This window comes from Capricornis sumatraensis, chromosome 7 (genome assembly GCF_032405125.1).
Source record: "Capricornis sumatraensis isolate serow.1 chromosome 7, serow.2, whole genome shotgun sequence".
Taxonomy (NCBI): domain Eukaryota; kingdom Metazoa; phylum Chordata; class Mammalia; order Artiodactyla; family Bovidae; genus Capricornis; species Capricornis sumatraensis.
Window position 1 is genome coordinate 22,245,585 of NC_091075.1, and position 16,687 is coordinate 22,262,271.

Consider the following 16,687-nt stretch of genomic DNA (forward strand, 5'->3'; position numbering starts at 1 on the left):
CTATTTCTGCTTTATTGACTATGCCAAAGCCTTTGACTGTGTGGATCACAATAAACTGTGGAAAATTCTGAGAGAGAACGGAATACCAGACCACCTGCCCTGCCTCCTGAGAAACCTGTATGCAGGTCAGGAAGCAGCAGTTAGAACTGGACATGGAACAACAGACTGGTTCCAAATAGGAAAAGGAGTACATCAAGGCTGTATATTGTCACCCTGCTTATTTAACTTATATGCAGAGTACATCATGAGAAACGCTGGACTGGAAGAAACACAAGCTGGAATCAAGATTGCTGGGAGAAATATCAATAACCTCAGATATGCAGATGACACCACCCTTATGGCAGAAAGTGCAGAGGAACTAAAAAGCCTCTTGATGAAAGTGAAAGAGGAGAGTGAAAAAGTTGGCTTAAAGCTCAACACTCAGAAAACGAAGATCATGGCATCTGGTCCCATCACTTCATGGGAAATAGATGGGGAAACAGTGGAAACAGTGTCAGACTTTATTTTGGGGGGCTCCAAAATCACTGTAGATGGTGATTGCAGCCATGAAATTAAAAGACGCTTACTCCTTGGAAGAAAAATTATGACCAACCTAGATAGCATATTCAAAAGCAGAGACATTACTTTGCCGACTAAGGTCCGTCTAGTCAAGGCTATGGTTTTTCCTGTGGTCATGTATGGATGTGAGAGTTGGACTCTGAAGAAGGCTGAGTGTTGAAGAATTGATGCTTTTGAACTGTGGTGTTGGAGAAGACTCTTGAGAGTCCCTTGGACTGTAAGGAGATCCAACCAGTCCATTCTGAAGGAGATCAGCCCTGGGATTTCTTTGGAAGGAATGATGCTAAACTGAAGCTCCAGTACTTTGGCCACCTCATGAGAAGAGTTGACCTATTGGAAAAGACTCTGATGCTGGGAGGGATTGGGGTCAGGAGGAGAAGGGGACGACAGAGAATGAGATGGCTGGATGGCATCACTGACTCAATGGACATGAATCTGAGTGAACTCCAGGAGTTGGTCATGGACAGGGAGGCCTGGCGTGCTGTGATTCATGGGGTTGCAAAGAGTCAGACATGACTGAGCGACTGAACTGATACAGAGAGTACCCCCTTATTACAGGTATTTTGTTCCTGTTACAGAAATGGCTAGATAGTTATTGCTTCCTCTTTAAATACCTTGCAGGATTAAGCTGATGCTGATCCTATGTCCTAAATTGTTATATTTGTGGGTCTGAGGCATTGAAAATGAACACTGAATCCCTGTCTAGCTTCATGCCAGCACCTGAGCAGTCTAGATTTAATTTCTTTTGTTTCCTCTTGCCTCCCCTCTGTTCTAAGTCTCCTGTGTTTGCTAACTACCCAACATTTCCCTTTATTATATATGCTTGGGTATCATGATTAGGCTATAGCAATTTGGAAAAAGATTTCTCTTTTGCACCCTGAAAGATGTTCTAGGGAATCAGCATCTGAGCAGCAGTTTGTATTAAATAACTTATGTGATCCCTGGTAGGGCTTCCCAGGTGGTGCTAGTGGTAAAGAACCTGCCTGCCAGTGCCGGAGACTTGGGTTAGATCCCTGGGTTGGGAAGATACCCTGGAGAAGGACATGGCAACCCTCTCCAGTATTCTTGCCTGGAGAATCCCATGGACAGAGGAGCCTGGAAGGCTATAGTCCATAGGATTACAAAGAGTCAGACATGACTGAATGACTTAGCATGCACTCATGACCTCTGGTAACTTTGTCTGAATTCATGGGAACTGGAGAAGAGGAGGGAAACCAGTCTCATATTGGCGCCAGCAATAGCCAGCACAGATTAAATTTGATATCTAGCTTATAAAACAATCAATATATACCTGCAGATTATTTAATGAGTCTGTCAACTAAGCAAAGAATATGTTTACTGTTCTGGGATGAATTACTGTGTTTGTGACATAGTTGGATGAATAATCTAATTACAATGTTCAGTCACTCAGCCATGTGTAACTCTTTGTGACCCCATGGACTATAGCCTGCCAGGCCCCTCTGTCCATGGAATTTTCCAGAGAAGAATACTGGAGTGGGTTGCCATTTCCTACTCAACTAATTACAATTTTAGTATATAGTTATATATGTTCTGTGACCCACAGACATGAACCAGTTCATCTGTACATAGGAATTACTATTGGAACAAAAAAGAATCAGATTTTATTCTAATATTTTGTGCTGTACAAAATCTGTAGATAGATATTCTCATGGTTAGATTAAAAACAATTGCTCTGCCTTTAGATAGATGTGAGTGCTTAATATTTGATTTTTTAAAAAAGAGTTTAATATACTTTATTCATACAAAGGTACTTTTATATTGAGCTTTCTAATTTAGCCTAATTTATCATCCCTGTGGTTTTATGCAAGGTAGGGAAGGACACCTTATCTCTTCATTCTGTCAGGTTCTGGAGCATGCTTGATGATGGGGAAGCTATATACTACGGTCTTAAAGGGTGTTCAATAAATATTTATCACCTTAATGAGTTGGAATTAAACCAGAGAGCAAACCCATGAGGAGTTTTCTAAAATGTGCTCACTGTAATTAAGTCCAGAAAACATATAAAGAACTAGGCACATTTTTTCCATTTAACGTGTTATAAAAACCCTCTCCTTTCTCCTTGCCTCTCCCACCCCCTTCCTCTCTCCCATCCATTTAATCTACCATGTTAGTTTCAGATGTAATCATGACTTTCCATTACCCACTGCCAGGAAAGCTAGATGTCTCTGGGTGTTTTTCTATTGGAGTGGGTGTTGTATCACTTCCCAGGATTTGAAAATATGAGATGGCAGACATTTACTGGGGTTCAGAGCCTGGTAGGAAAGCTAAATATCCTTCAATACAAGGGCCACTCAATCAAGATTCATCTGACCCCAAATGCCAATAATACCAATACAAAAAAAATGTCATTTTCAAGGACCTTCGGGATGATGGAGGAGTTTATTATATCTTTTATATAATACTTGAAATATTATTATGAAATAATAATACCTATCTAGCCCAAGATACTAAATTAAAATAAATATTACTCAGACTAGTTTGTTGCCCAAATACTTTCTTGCCTCAAGCATGTTTTTAATGATTCCCAATTTTTGCTTTGTAATTCTGTATATTTTATATAATGCTTAGGAAACAAATATTTTACCACAGAACAGAAGACCTATGACTCTTAAACAAAAGCCCCTTCTGATTAGAAATGTCTTACTTGGCTTCTCTGTTAGCTCAGCTGGTAAAGAATCCTCCTACAATGCAGGAGATGCCTGGTTGATTCCTAGTCAGGAAGATCTCCTGGAGAAGGAATAGGCTATGCAGTCCAGTATTCTTGGGCTTCCCTGGTGACTCAGATGGTAAAGAATTTGCCTGCAACATGGGAGACCTGGGTTCGATGACTGGGTTGGGAAGATCCCCTGGAGAAGAGAACAGCTACCCACTCCAGTATTCCGGTCTGGAGAATTCCATGGACAGAGAAGCCTGGCAGGCTATATAGTCCATGGGGTCGTAAAGAGTTGGATACAGCTGAGTGACTATTACTCTCTTATATTCCAGTGTATGGTATGTTAATAAAAGTCATCCTCACAGAATATCTTCATTCCTTCTGTAAAAACTCTAGGCATTTCCAGAGATTCCTCTAAGAAAATCACAGCTTCCTAACTTAATAAATCCCTAATATACCATTTGCAGACTTAAACTAAATGTTGATTTTAAAAGCTGCACAGACACTGGATATCCTACAAACACAGTCTGGAGCCCTCTTAAATTTTGGTTATAATAAAAGCCTCACAAATCCACTTTAAAATATTCAATGATTTAAAAAAACTCCTGTTTAAATCTACTAATTTTGACATTAGTATTTGCTTTAGTGCACGTTTTATTTTTAGTTCCAAAGAAGTAAATGAAAAGCAGCTTTTCTTCTCACCCTACTATTTCCGTTTGCATTCACCTGTGAATATAAATTACTTACAAAGTCTTCAGAGGGATTTGAGGCATTACTTGGAGACTCTGAATAGCTGCTCTCCTCCTCATCTTTGTTGTGTGAAATCTCCTGGAGCTCCATCATGCTCTGCAGAGCTAAAGGCATGGCATCCTGGAAGCCAAGAACAAAGTTACCAAAAGTGCTAAGTTCTGAAGTGAGTACAAGGAAGTGCATCCCAAATATGCACTTCATCAATATAACTGTTACCACCAAGAGAAAAAGACAAAGGGAAGGAAAAATTCTGTAAACCCTTTGCACAGTCAGGTTACTTGTTATGACCTATATCCTTACTTTTCCCTTTGTCACTTTCTCATATTGCTCCGTTGGTATGACACCCTTTTTTTATTAAGTAGAGTCCATCTTCAATTCCCTCATTGGCTATTTTTAATCATTCAATTCTTACAGATCTCGTATTTTAAAAATCACTCCTCTTTGATTTATGTCATCAGTTTTCCTTGATGAATTTAATCTTCTCTTTAAAGAGAAGATGATCACACTTTTGTTGAATCAGTTAGTGGAAATATAAGACTTTTCTGTAGATGTTCCCAGGAGGCACTGACTCCTTGAAAAGTGTATCAGGCACAGGGTTTCCACTGCCCTCTGGATGTTATAACTATGGTTTGATTTTCCTTTCACAGAAGTCAGGGCTTTAGGAAGAGATTAGCAAATCTGACTGCAAAATCAGGTTTTGCATCAGTTAATTAAAAAAAAAGAATATGGCTTGTTGGCTATGTAACATAGAACCTTGTCTCCAAATCACTATGCCTGTCAGCTTAATCTTCTGTTGGTATGATCGTCTATTAAAGCATGCAAACATCTTCCAAAACATATCCAAGAGAAAAACTAGAAAATAGGAAGGGACCATTTATTAACTAGGACTTCCTAAGTGGCTCAGTGGTAAAGAATCCGCCTGCCAGGGCAAGAGATATGAGTTTGATCCCTGGGTGGGAAAGATCCCCTGGAGAAGGATCAGAACTGTAAAGGGGGTGTTACAAACTACCAGTTATAAAATAAATAGAGGTATTTGGTTTGTCTTAAAATTGCGTGATCATATCTCCATTTTGGGGTTGACTGGGAGGTAGCCTACAGCTAAATTTGAGATGCACATGTGGGTTTTTGTGGTTTTTATGATCATGGCACCTGGTCCCATCAATTCATGGCAAATAGATGGGGAAACAATGGAAACAGTGAGACTTTCTTTTCTTGAGCTCCAAAATCACTGAAGATGGTGACTGCAGCCATGAAATTTAAAGACACTTGCTCATTGAAAGAAAAGCTTTGACCAACCTAGACAGCATATTAAAAAGCAGAGACATTACTTTGCCGACGAAGGTCCATCTAGTCAAAGCTGTGGTTTTTCCAGTAGTCACAAATGGATGTGAGAGCTGGACCATAAAGAAAGCTGAGTGCCAAAGAATTGATGGTTTTGAACTGTGGTTTTGTAGAAGACTCTTGAGAGTCCCTTGGACAGCAAGGAGATCAAACCAGTCAATCCTAAAGAAAATCAACCCTGAATATTCATTAGAAGGACTGATGCTAAAGCTCTAATACTAACCCTAACCCTAATGAGAAGAACTGACTCATTAGAAAAGACCCTGATGCTGGGAATGATTGAAGGCAGGAGGAGAAGGGGATGACAGAGGATGAGATGGTTGGATGCCATCACCAGCTTGATGGATGTAGGTTTGGGCAGGTTCCAGGAGTTGACGATTAACAAGGAGGCCTGGTGTGTTGCACTCCATGGGGTTGCAGAGTCCAGACACAATTGAGAGACTGAACTGATCTGAGCTTATGGCCTTTAGATTATGCACTTTTTACTTTTTAATTTCTCTAATTTTATTTTTTCCCCTCTTTTGGTTTTCTTTTTTCTCTCAGTCCTATTTGCAAATATGTGTTTTAGGGCCAGGAAAGACATATGTTGGTATAATCAAATAAATAACGTTTCTACCTTGTCTGCCATTTAGCATATTATAAAGAAACTATGCTAATGGTCCAGCCCCATGTGGCAAGCATGTGAACCATGCTTGCCCCACTGTATGATGACTTAGATTAGGGGAAGGATGGAAGAGGAAGGGGACAGAGAGCAAAACCCAAGTCTTTGTATTTGCTTACTTCACCAGCACCTGGGAGCTTCCCAAATTTGGTACAATAGGTGTCATCATATAAATGAATGAACAGTCACATCTACTCCTTATTAAAACCAGAGACATCAAGACCTTCTTGTAGAGAAACATTGAAAAACACAGTGGTGTCTCACCCACCTGTATGTGTTGGAGACAGAATGAAATGTTCTTCACACAGTGCCTCACAGTCTTTTCTAAAGATCGAAATAGCTTTTCTTCTCTGTTAAAGGTATTGTCTTTCACCTAAAATATAGATGAAATTATGTATTTTTATAATTCAAAGGAATCTGTTTTTTTCTTTTTTAAGAAAACCACAAACCATATTGGCCCAGCATGTTACAAGAAAACTCCTTGTTTAGAAGAAAACTTTTCATACGATGCTGACTGACTGTCTTAACACAGCCCTTTCTTTATCCAGCACACGATACAACTCATGTTCAATTAGTGCAGCAAAGCTGTGTGGTGCTTTTCACATTGCTTCACCTAGTCACAGTAGCTGTGGGATGCAAAACTTCCCTCTAGAGTGGCATATAATGGCATGTATTATATGCGTTCTCCTAAATTACACTGCATTTTTAGGTCTGTAAAATAATCAATAAAATGAAAAATTAAAATAAAAACTTGTGCTATTGAGTAGAATTTATCATTTTGCTGATATGATTTATCCCAATTTATTTCCCAGTGGTTACTCAGAAAATATTCTTAGGGTCTTGGCTAAAGAAATATGATAATTCATTATCAACTCAAATTTTAAGATGATGAACAATCTTAATGAAAACAGTTCTGGTAGGAAAACTCTGCAGAGTTAAGATTGTGGTCACATGTGTTCAGTTTTTTGTTGTCATTGGTATCTTACATGTATACCTGTTAGCATTCAGAAAAATATGCTTTTTATGTGCTTCTGGCGGTTTCTAAGAAGACATTATTCTGTTAATGATGAGAAATATTTCTTGACATTCAAAATTATACAGAAAAGGATCAGAACCAGCTTTGTATCGGCAAAATCTGTGTGAACAGACACCTGTTTTATGGAATATGGTATGTATAATCAGTTTGGTACTGGCTAATAACTGAAGTTATTCTCAGTTCTTACATCCATTAGTTTACATGGTTGACCTTAGAACTGAATGCATAGAAAATGGTGACATTTTATTTTAATATTTTTAAGTCCTTTAAAATTGTTTATCTGCAAAGCTTTTCATCAAATAGGCAGCCTCATTCTTTGTAATCTGCACAAAATTCATCACCCTCTGCCCTAGGAGCTCTATGCTCTGAGCCAGTTTGAAGCATAATGCTTGGACAGATTTCTTTGAAATGTAGTTTTCAAGGACCAACTACTTTACTCTGTGTGTCCTGGCTGGCACCCAGATGATGCTAAAATAAGAGTTTCAAGGATCATGACATGAAAAATATTGCCCGGTTCCACTTCCTATTTCCAAGCCTTCTCATGCTGTGCTATTTTGCTGGAATATGCTGCTGTCCCTTTTCTTCTCTGCAAATTTCTGTTTATTTTTTTTAAGGACTTGCTCAACTATCACCCCTGCTACAACTCCTTCCTCTAATTCCTGTTCTTTCCACTCCCGAAAATTAATTGTGCCATCCTATGTGCTCTCACTAGTTAATGATTTAAGCAATTCTCTCCATGGGTGGATTGTAAGCATTGGAAAGGAAGTATTTTTTCTTAATAATAATAACCAGTAACATTTACTAAACACTAACTATGTTTTCAGACAGTAAAGAGCCTGCCTCCAGTGTGGGAGACCTGGGTTCAATCCTTGGGTTGGGAAGATCCCTTGGAGAAGGAAATGGCAACCCATTCTGGTATTCTTGCATGGAGAATCCGTGGACTGAGGAGCCTGGTGGGCTATGGTCCATAGGGTTAGAAAGTGACTGAGTGACTGACACTTTCACTTCACTTTCATATGTGTTTTAGACACGTATGCTAAAACCTGTCTCTGTTTTCTCATTTAAGTCTTACACAACCCTATGAAGTAGATACTATGATAACCCTCATTTTACAGATAAAGAAAAAGAAGTTCCAGAAGGTGTGGCAGACATTTTGAACATTCCCCATGTTGACCTTCTACCAACAGAGCCTGCACTTCTAGTTTAAGATGGACACACAGCTGCCCTGGTAGAGACAAGCCCTTCCCAGACTCCCTTGCAGCTGGTTCTGCCCCGGTAACTGGGTTACATGGCAAATTTGGGCAAATAGGATGTGAGTGGAAGTGATACATTTCATTTCTGAATCTTGGCTTACAACATTGTCCTTGGGACTTTGACTGAAGACATGGCAGTGACCCAGCTTTAATGAGGCAGATAAAGACAATATGTTTAGGGAACAACACAGCATAAAACTGGGAACTGGGATCCTGGAGGATCTTGCGCAGCACGGCCCATCTGGACGATTATAAGAGAGAGAAATAAATGACTCTCTGACTTAAGATGCTATGTTTTGGAATCTCTCTGTGACCTAATATAAGAAGTTAAAGAAACTTACCCATGTTAATAGGACTAGGATTCCAACCCAAACTGTCTGAATTTAGAACTCTTTGCATTTGTAATCTCTAACAGTGTTGGGTACAAAGGAGTTCAATATATGTGTGATGAATGGAATAGAATCTTCCTCTTGGGTAACAGTTTTATACCCTAACTCCACCAAATATTTCATTTGAGCTGCTGACAAGTGCAAAATTGACTGATTTGAGATTTATCTTTTCTCTAGTCCAGCATATGCAGCTGATTTTCTGATTAACAGTGAAATGCTTCATTGCTGACAGGACATCCTCTCAAAAGATTAATGGGAAAAAATCTAATTAATATCCCTTCAGGCTACTTTAACTACAATTCACTTTCAGTTTGCAATTGGAAAATATCAGAAGTTGATGGCAAATGCATTAAAGACTGGAACAGCTTCTACAGGAGCCTGCCCAGGATTAAGGCCTGGATATTGTTTCTCAATAGTATTGTCTTGGGTCAGAAGCAACATCCGAAAGAGTAGGGAAGAATTGTTTACATTACATTTACACATGCTCATGGAGGCAACAGTCTCTTCAAAAGAATTCCCAGTTCAATTCTGTTACTATTGTCTTTAGTTGAAACATCTAGACTTTCCTTTTCCCGATCGATGACCACACACCATAAATGTCCCAAGCTTCCCATGTTATAGTTCCACATTGAAGAGAGGGAGGCCTGGAATCATCTCCTCTATGCGATGGGAGAAAAGCAAGCAGTAAGTACAGGATGGTATAAGCCATATGTTGTAAGAATGTCCATACTGGGTATGGCAGGGAATGGACAGTGCAGCCACAGGAGGAAAAGAGAATGAAGCTTGGAGGTTTATTACACTCACAGGTTCTGGAGAAGTGGTCACTGTATGTCATGCAGGATCACAGTGGAAGCAGTGAGATTGGGTCATTTGGCAGGAAGGAGCAAGGGAAAAGTCAAGGCTAGAGTCTTTATTGGAGTTTCTGTGAGAAACCACAGAGAAAGAGCTGGGGGGCAGAGTAAAATGTTTAGGACTAGCCAGTTTGAATAATTCCAGCAGGCTTTGGGCTAGAGGAGTGGTTCTGGTTGCCTGGTACCTGGCTTTGGAATGATCTAGGGCAGAGAAATATTGGCTTCACCTGTGAGATTTAGATAAGGAGGTGGTTGTGGCTCTAGACCCAGGATTGGTTGGTCTGCAAATGAAAGAAGCAATTCCAGCTGAGTTCTTTGCACTGTGTAAGAGTGGGTTAGCCCTACCAGTGGCATTTTCTTTGGCCTGCAAGCTTTTTTAAGATGGCAAAACATCATAAAACACAGGAAGTATGAGATATGATTAATACATTATGCATAAAGAAGTTTTATCTGCAAGGGAGTAAGAAGTCTGCAGGTTAAAAGGCAAATAACAGTATTTTATATGCAAAATAAGATAGTGATGATGATAGCCAATATATTGAATGCTTACACATTATGTTAAATACTTGTTAAAATATGTATCATTTCATTGTGTTAGGTAGTTAGAATAGGAAAAAGGAGTCCAAAATGGCAGTGGCTAAAAGACAAGGAGAGGAAAAAACCCTGCAAAAATGGAACAAAAGAAAATCCGAGGACAGGCGTGAGAACCTCTGGTGAAACAAACAGGCCTCTTTCTCGGCCAGCCCAGTTTGCATAGGGCAGGCTCAAGGGGTGGAGTAGACAAACATAAAAAGAGGAAGACAAGATGGATAGACGCCTGTCCTTTGGGGTCAGCCTGCCCTCATGCCTTGAGGGTGTACTATCCTTTGTTAGCCAAATAAAACTCTGAGCTGTAACTGAGCTGTGACACTGGTCCACCATTTCAAATCTTTGCTGTGGCAAGACAGAACCAAGGACATTACACACTCCCCCAACAATTGAATCCTCACAACCACTTCCTGTATTAGGTCCTGCTATAATCCCCTACTATAATTTATGGGTGGTTACATTGAATTTATGCACCTAAAGACAAATATTTATTAAGTGGTAGAAGTGAGGTTCAAATCCAGGTCTGAATGACTTCAGAAACTTTGCTCTTAATTTCTGTGCTGACTCCTGCAAATACTAACATTGCCAAGGCTGAGATACACTGAGTAAGTGTGTCAGGCATTCAGAAGAGAAGAGGCCACTTCTAGTTTAGTGGTCTGAAAGCTGCAAAGACTTAATGAAAGAAAAAAGACCACAGCAGCCAAACAGTGAGGTAGATAAGAAGAGTCAGAGCTGAACCAGTTGCCTCTAGTTCAAAGCAAAAACTTTTTTTAGGATGCTAACATAATGAGAATGCAATGAGGCACAGGAAAAGGGGGGTCGGGAAGTACTATCTAGTATCTTAAGAACTGTTCTGCCTACTTTTGGTTAGAGGCCCACTGTATTACCACTTCTGGGCCTTGACCTTTCTATCTTGTGATTTTAAATTTCCAGATCGATTAGCTGAAAAGTATCTGGAGTCTTTATAAAAATACAAACTTTGAGGTTGCAGGTTTGAACCAAGTGGAACCCAGGAATTTATATTTTGGTAAGTTACTCAGGTCATTCTCATGCACATTAAAGCTTGAGAGGCTTTGCTAATCCATTAATTGTTTATTAGGGATTGGGATAAAAGTGTTCAGGATGACACCAAAGAGTTACCCAGGAATATCATGTCACCTGAGGGTAGGGGAAGAGGAAAGGGATAACAGGTAGGAAAAATCACACTAAGATAGGCCTCTAAACACTATAGGTGAAATAAATATAAGATGAACACCAAGGGTACTAAAAGAAATGAGATTTTTAAAAAGCAGAAAGGAGACAGAGATGAAAGGAGGGCCTTGCCTTGGATGAGATTAAGTGCTAATTGGGATTCCCTGGTGGCTCAGATGGTGAAGAGTCTGCCTGCAATGTGGGAGACCTGGGTTCGATCCCTGGGTTGGGAAGATCCCCTGGAGAAGGAAATGGCAATCCATTCTAGTATTCATGTCTGTAAAATCCCATGGATGAAGGAGCCTAACAGGCTACAGTCCATGGGGTTGCAAAGAGTTGGACACGACTTTCTTTCATGTGCTAATTGATGGTGTCAGGGCTCCTGGGGCATCCTTTGTTGATCCCTGTCCTGTCTTTATCTCTCCTTTATCCTCTCCATGCATGGAAGCACCACAGCTAAAATAGAGTCAAAACTACCCCCCACACCACCACCCCCCAATGCAGTATCCCACAAGAGGGAGGGAGGGAGAGGGAGGGAGGGGGAGAGAGAAGGAAAGGAACAGCACTGGCCAGTTCCCTTGATTGTCAGTGTGTTCTAGAAACAGCTCTGATAACAATAAAATTAAATCTCACAAAAGTATCAGCAGTCGTGTTCCCCAGGGAAAGGTATGTGGCCCAAGAAGAAAAATTACCTGTGATTCTCCTCTGGTCAGAATCTTTAGATGATTTGTCACTCTTTTTGATTTCTTGCTAATTGAATGAATATTTAGTTTAGACAATTTATCTTTAAGTGATTCTTCCTCATCATTCTTCTTGTATTTCAGAACTGAAATGGAAGAAGGCAATAACATATCTGAACACATGCGGTACAGAAAGTGCATGTTTCATCCAAAGTACTTAAGAATAATATTTATATTTGAGATAAAATTCTGATTTTTGGCTCATGCTCCAGTCGCTCTGCCCCATCACAGCTCCAGCCGCCCACCCCACTAACCTTCAGAAACCATCCTAGGACTTGAGCTCTTCAAAGCCCGACTGCAATTACTTCCCACATTAGGGAAATTCCTGATACTGGGGGAAAAAATAAGCTCTTTTCTCTCTTCTTGGACAATACACTTGTTATCTGGGATCTCCGGAATGAAGCATCAAGACCTAACTAATGGAAAGACAACTGCAGCCAACGTGAGACCTCATATCCATCCTAAAATTGTCTCCACTAGCTGAGAGAGTTAAGGTAAGCTGAGCCATCCCTCTGAGCTATACCTTTCTATCTTTAAAATTATTTTCCCTCTCATATTGTTCAAAATGTTGAATATCCCCAACCTTCAGCTTTGGTAAGGATGTGGTGAGACTGGCATTCTAACACACTGTTGATGAAGAGTAAATCTTTATAGTTTTTGTAGAGAATAATTTGGCAGACCCTTAAATATAAAAATAGTATAGTCTATGACCAGGAAGTCCATGTAGAGAAATATACTTCCCATAATCAAGCCTACAAAGTTTTATTTGCTAGAGCATTTTTCCTAACAGCAGAATGTTGGAAACAATCTAAAAGTATATCCACAGAGGTTTAGTTTAATAAATTATGACACATTTTTAAATGGACTACTATGGAGCAGAGACATTACTTTGCCGACCAAGGTCCGTCTAGTCAAGGCTATGGTTTTTCCTGTGGTCATGTATGGATGTGAGAGTTGGACTGTGAAGAAGGCTGAGCGCCGAAGAACTGATGCTTTTGAACTGTGGTGTTGGAGAAGACTCTCGAGAGTCTCTTGGACTGCAAGGAGATCCAACCAGTCCATCCTAAAGGAGATCAGTCCTGGGTGTTCTTTGGAAGGAATGATGCTAAAGCTGAAACTCCAGTACTTTGGCCACCTCATGCGAAGAGTTGACTCATTGGAAAAGACTCTGATGCTGGGAGGGATTGGAGGCAGGAGGAGAAGGGGACGACAGAGGATGAGATGGCTGGATGGCATCACAGACTCGACAGGTGTGAGTCTGAGTGAACTTGGGGAGTTGGTGATGGACAGGGAGGCCTGGCGTGCTGCGATTCATGGGGTCGCAAAGAGTCGGACATGACTGAGTGACTGAACTGAACTGAACTGAACTGAACTATGGAGCCATTTAAAAGAAGACCATATTAACTTGAAAAATGTCCATGATATACAATTAAGTTTTTTGAGAGACCCAGAAAACAGTAGTGTCATACCTGTTGCAGAAGGAAGGGAAGAAGGAGCAGAGAGAGATGAAAGAAAATAGAAAAAAAAAAAAAGACATCAAAATTCTGAAGAAAACTTACTAAAATGCTAGCTATGCAAACCAGAACCATAGGAGTAGAAAAATTTTCCTTATTAAAACTTTGAAATTTGAAGATTAAGCAAACAGCAAAGTTAATTTAATACAACAGCTATTGTCCATCTCCCAGCTTTATCAAACCTTCACATTTTGTCTTGTTTCCAATATTTTTATTTAAAAAAAATCACATAATAGTTGAAGCTTCTCTGATCCCCATCTTTGATCCCTGGAGGAAATGATGATACTCAATTATGAGCTTTATTATATCTGTACCTATTTTCATGCCTTTACTTCATAGGTATGTAGTCATATACCATATAGTATTATTTTGAATATTTTTAATCTTTCTGATAATGGTACCATATTGCATTCATTCTTCTGTCACTTGCTAGTTTACTTTTTTAAAAAATTCAACATTGTGTTTTTAAGACTTATCCAACTGACATGTACTTTAATTTTATGCTCTTATGGTATCATAGTTTATAATACACAATTTATCTATCTGAATTAATATGGAAGCCACTCTCCATTTTCTTTGTGTGCTTGTTTCTTTCTTTTTTTTCCTTTTGCTATTATGAACAATGCTAGTTACTTGTACACCTCTCCATGAGCATGTGAGCCAGTTTCTCAAATATCTAGAAACTGATTTTCTGTGTCTTGGGTGTGTGCATTTCAACTTAATAAGTATTGTCAAATTGTTCTCCAAAGTGATGATTCCAATTTACATCCTTCTGTTCAGTTCAGTTCAGTTGCTCAGTCATGTCTGACTCTGCATCCCCACGGACTGCAGCACACCAGGCTTCTCTATCCATCACCAACTCCTGGAGCTTACTCAAACACAGGTCCATTGAGTCGGTGATGCCATCCAACCATCTCATCCTCTGTCTTCCCTATCTCCTCCTTCCTTCAATCTTTCCCAGCATCAGAGTCTTTTCAAAGGAGTCAGCTTTTTGCACCAGGTGGCCAAAGTATTGGAGTTTCAGCTTCAGTATCAGTCCTTCCAATGAATATTCAGGACTGATTTCCTTTAGGATTTACATTCTTACCTGCAAACTAATATTCAGCACTTAACATTATTCACTAAAAATCTTACTGCCAATCTGATGGGCTGGAAACACTTGTCATTATGTTTTTAATTTGCATTTCCCTGATTATTAGTGGATCTTAGCATTAAAAAATGTATTGCTTTTTTCTGTGAGTTGCTCATTTTTATTATTAACATTTTTTGTATTAGAATGTTTTATTATTTATTTAGTATCAATAATTATATATTCTAGATAGTAATCCTTTGTCTATGGGCTATTTTTTTATGGCGTCTTTTGTTCTGCAACTTTCCCTTTTTACTCTATGCTCTTCTTTATAGTTACAATTTATTAATACAAATATATACAATTTTAAAAATAAAAATTAGAAAATAAAGGCAATAAAAATAAATGCAGTGGTTGGATCAATTAGCTCCACAGTTCTACCATTGCTCTAAATGTTGAACTGAGACTTAAAGTTAGAACTACAAAGCCAGTTAAGAATTTATGGACACAAATCACACTGAAAGAGGACCCAGGGTCTACCCCAATGCACTGCTAACCCTGAGAAGATAGAAACCATCTAATTGTGCTTCCTGTTTTAAAATCTACATTCTCCTTGAGAGGTGAATCTTACTTCTTAGCTGGGCTTCCCTGGTGGCTCAGATGGTCAAGAATCTACCTGCAGTGTGGGAGACCCATGTTCAATCCCTGGGTTGGGAAGATCCCCTGGAGTAGGAAATGGCAACCTGCTCCAGTATTTTTGCCTGGGACATCCCATGGACGGAGGAGCCTGGCAGGCTATAGTTCATGTTGTCGCAAAAAGTTGGATACAACTGAATGACTAACACTTGACCTCTTAGTTAATGAATAGTTAACAATAATTTGTTAATCTGAGGAAGAAATATACTTGCTCCCTTTATGGAGCAATTATTGCCAAAAATACCCATTCTTTGTGTTCCAGAACCAAATAAGCCTGTTGGTTTAGCCAGGTCTTCTTACCTGTATCCACCTTTCTCACCACCGCTTTTCAGCTCTAGCTATTCACTGCTCCCAACTACCTGGCCATCCCTCCTGCCATGTATATTTAACACCAAGAACAGGAGGATCATATGCGATGGGTTTCTTCAGCCCGTAATATGTCAACAGGCATGTGGTGGTCAAAAGAGGTTGAGTGTAGGGCTGTTCGATGAAAAGTTGTCAATGTTTGTGTCTCGTGATCTTCTTCTGAACCTAGCTAGAAAGGCAAAGCCATCCTCTCCTCCCTGGCCTCTATCTCTAGATCACAAATGATCATTATCACGGCACCTGCTGTAACTGCTGAGACATTCTGAGCCTCCAAAACATAAACAGAAGATTCCAACCCCAAACTCCCACTTCATCATATCTCCTCTTACCTAAATCTTTTCGTCTTTTAAGTTCATTAATGTTTACATTAATGTGTTTCACTGCAGCATAGGCATCTTCCAGCGCTTGGAAGTCTGGGTGAGAGGAAGGGGTGGAATTCCGGAGTTCACACAGTAATAGAGGGTACTTCATCACTCGCTGAATTGGCTTGATCATCAAAGAGCCCATGTCCAGTAAGTTTGGTTTGCCTCTGCAATAAAGATACATCATATCAGTTTCACAGACATTTGTCTTCTTAACTCCTTTTTATTTTTGTGATTTTTTTTTAATGATTAATCCTGAAGATGATTTTCACCCTTTTCTTTGATTTGGCTATGTTCAGTTTCTAAATGAAGCAAGAGCAATAGGTGACAGAAAGAAGCAAGGCAGAAAGAGTCTACTTCTAAACAAAATTTAAAAGAAAACAAGTATATTTGTCTACCTAAAAAGACCGAAAGCATGATTTCCAACTATGTTCCACTTACAGGTTTTTTAAATAACAGGCTTTATAATAATAGTGGGAAACAATTTTAGACTGCACTTTTCCATGACAATGAAGAAAAATGCATTTTCTTGATAGTATTTCTGATATTAAGTGAGGAGAATAAAGTCATCATTTAAAAATCTAAACACAAAGTTTGTTTTCTTTCTTCTACCAAATTGAGAAGTTGAATTTACAGTGTTTCAGAGGT

At 39.4% G+C, this 16,687-nt stretch overlaps 1 protein-coding gene across 1 annotated transcript in view; it reads right to left on the reverse strand.

Annotated features, from left to right (window-relative positions):
- LOC138082276 (rho guanine nucleotide exchange factor 38-like) overlaps nt 1–16,184 on the reverse strand; it is a 32,194-nt gene extending 16,010 nt beyond the window's left edge. Inside the window, exons 1-3 of the mRNA XM_068975567.1 lie at nt 16,007–16,184; nt 11,985–12,118; nt 3,980–4,102 (exon numbers count right to left, since the gene is read on the reverse strand). Coding sequence (XP_068831668.1) covers nt 3,980–4,102; nt 11,985–12,118; nt 16,007–16,184 — 435 coding nt within the window. The remainder of the gene's footprint in view (nt 1–3,979; nt 4,103–11,984; nt 12,119–16,006) is intronic.
- Between the last annotated feature and the right edge of the window lie 503 nt (nt 16,185–16,687).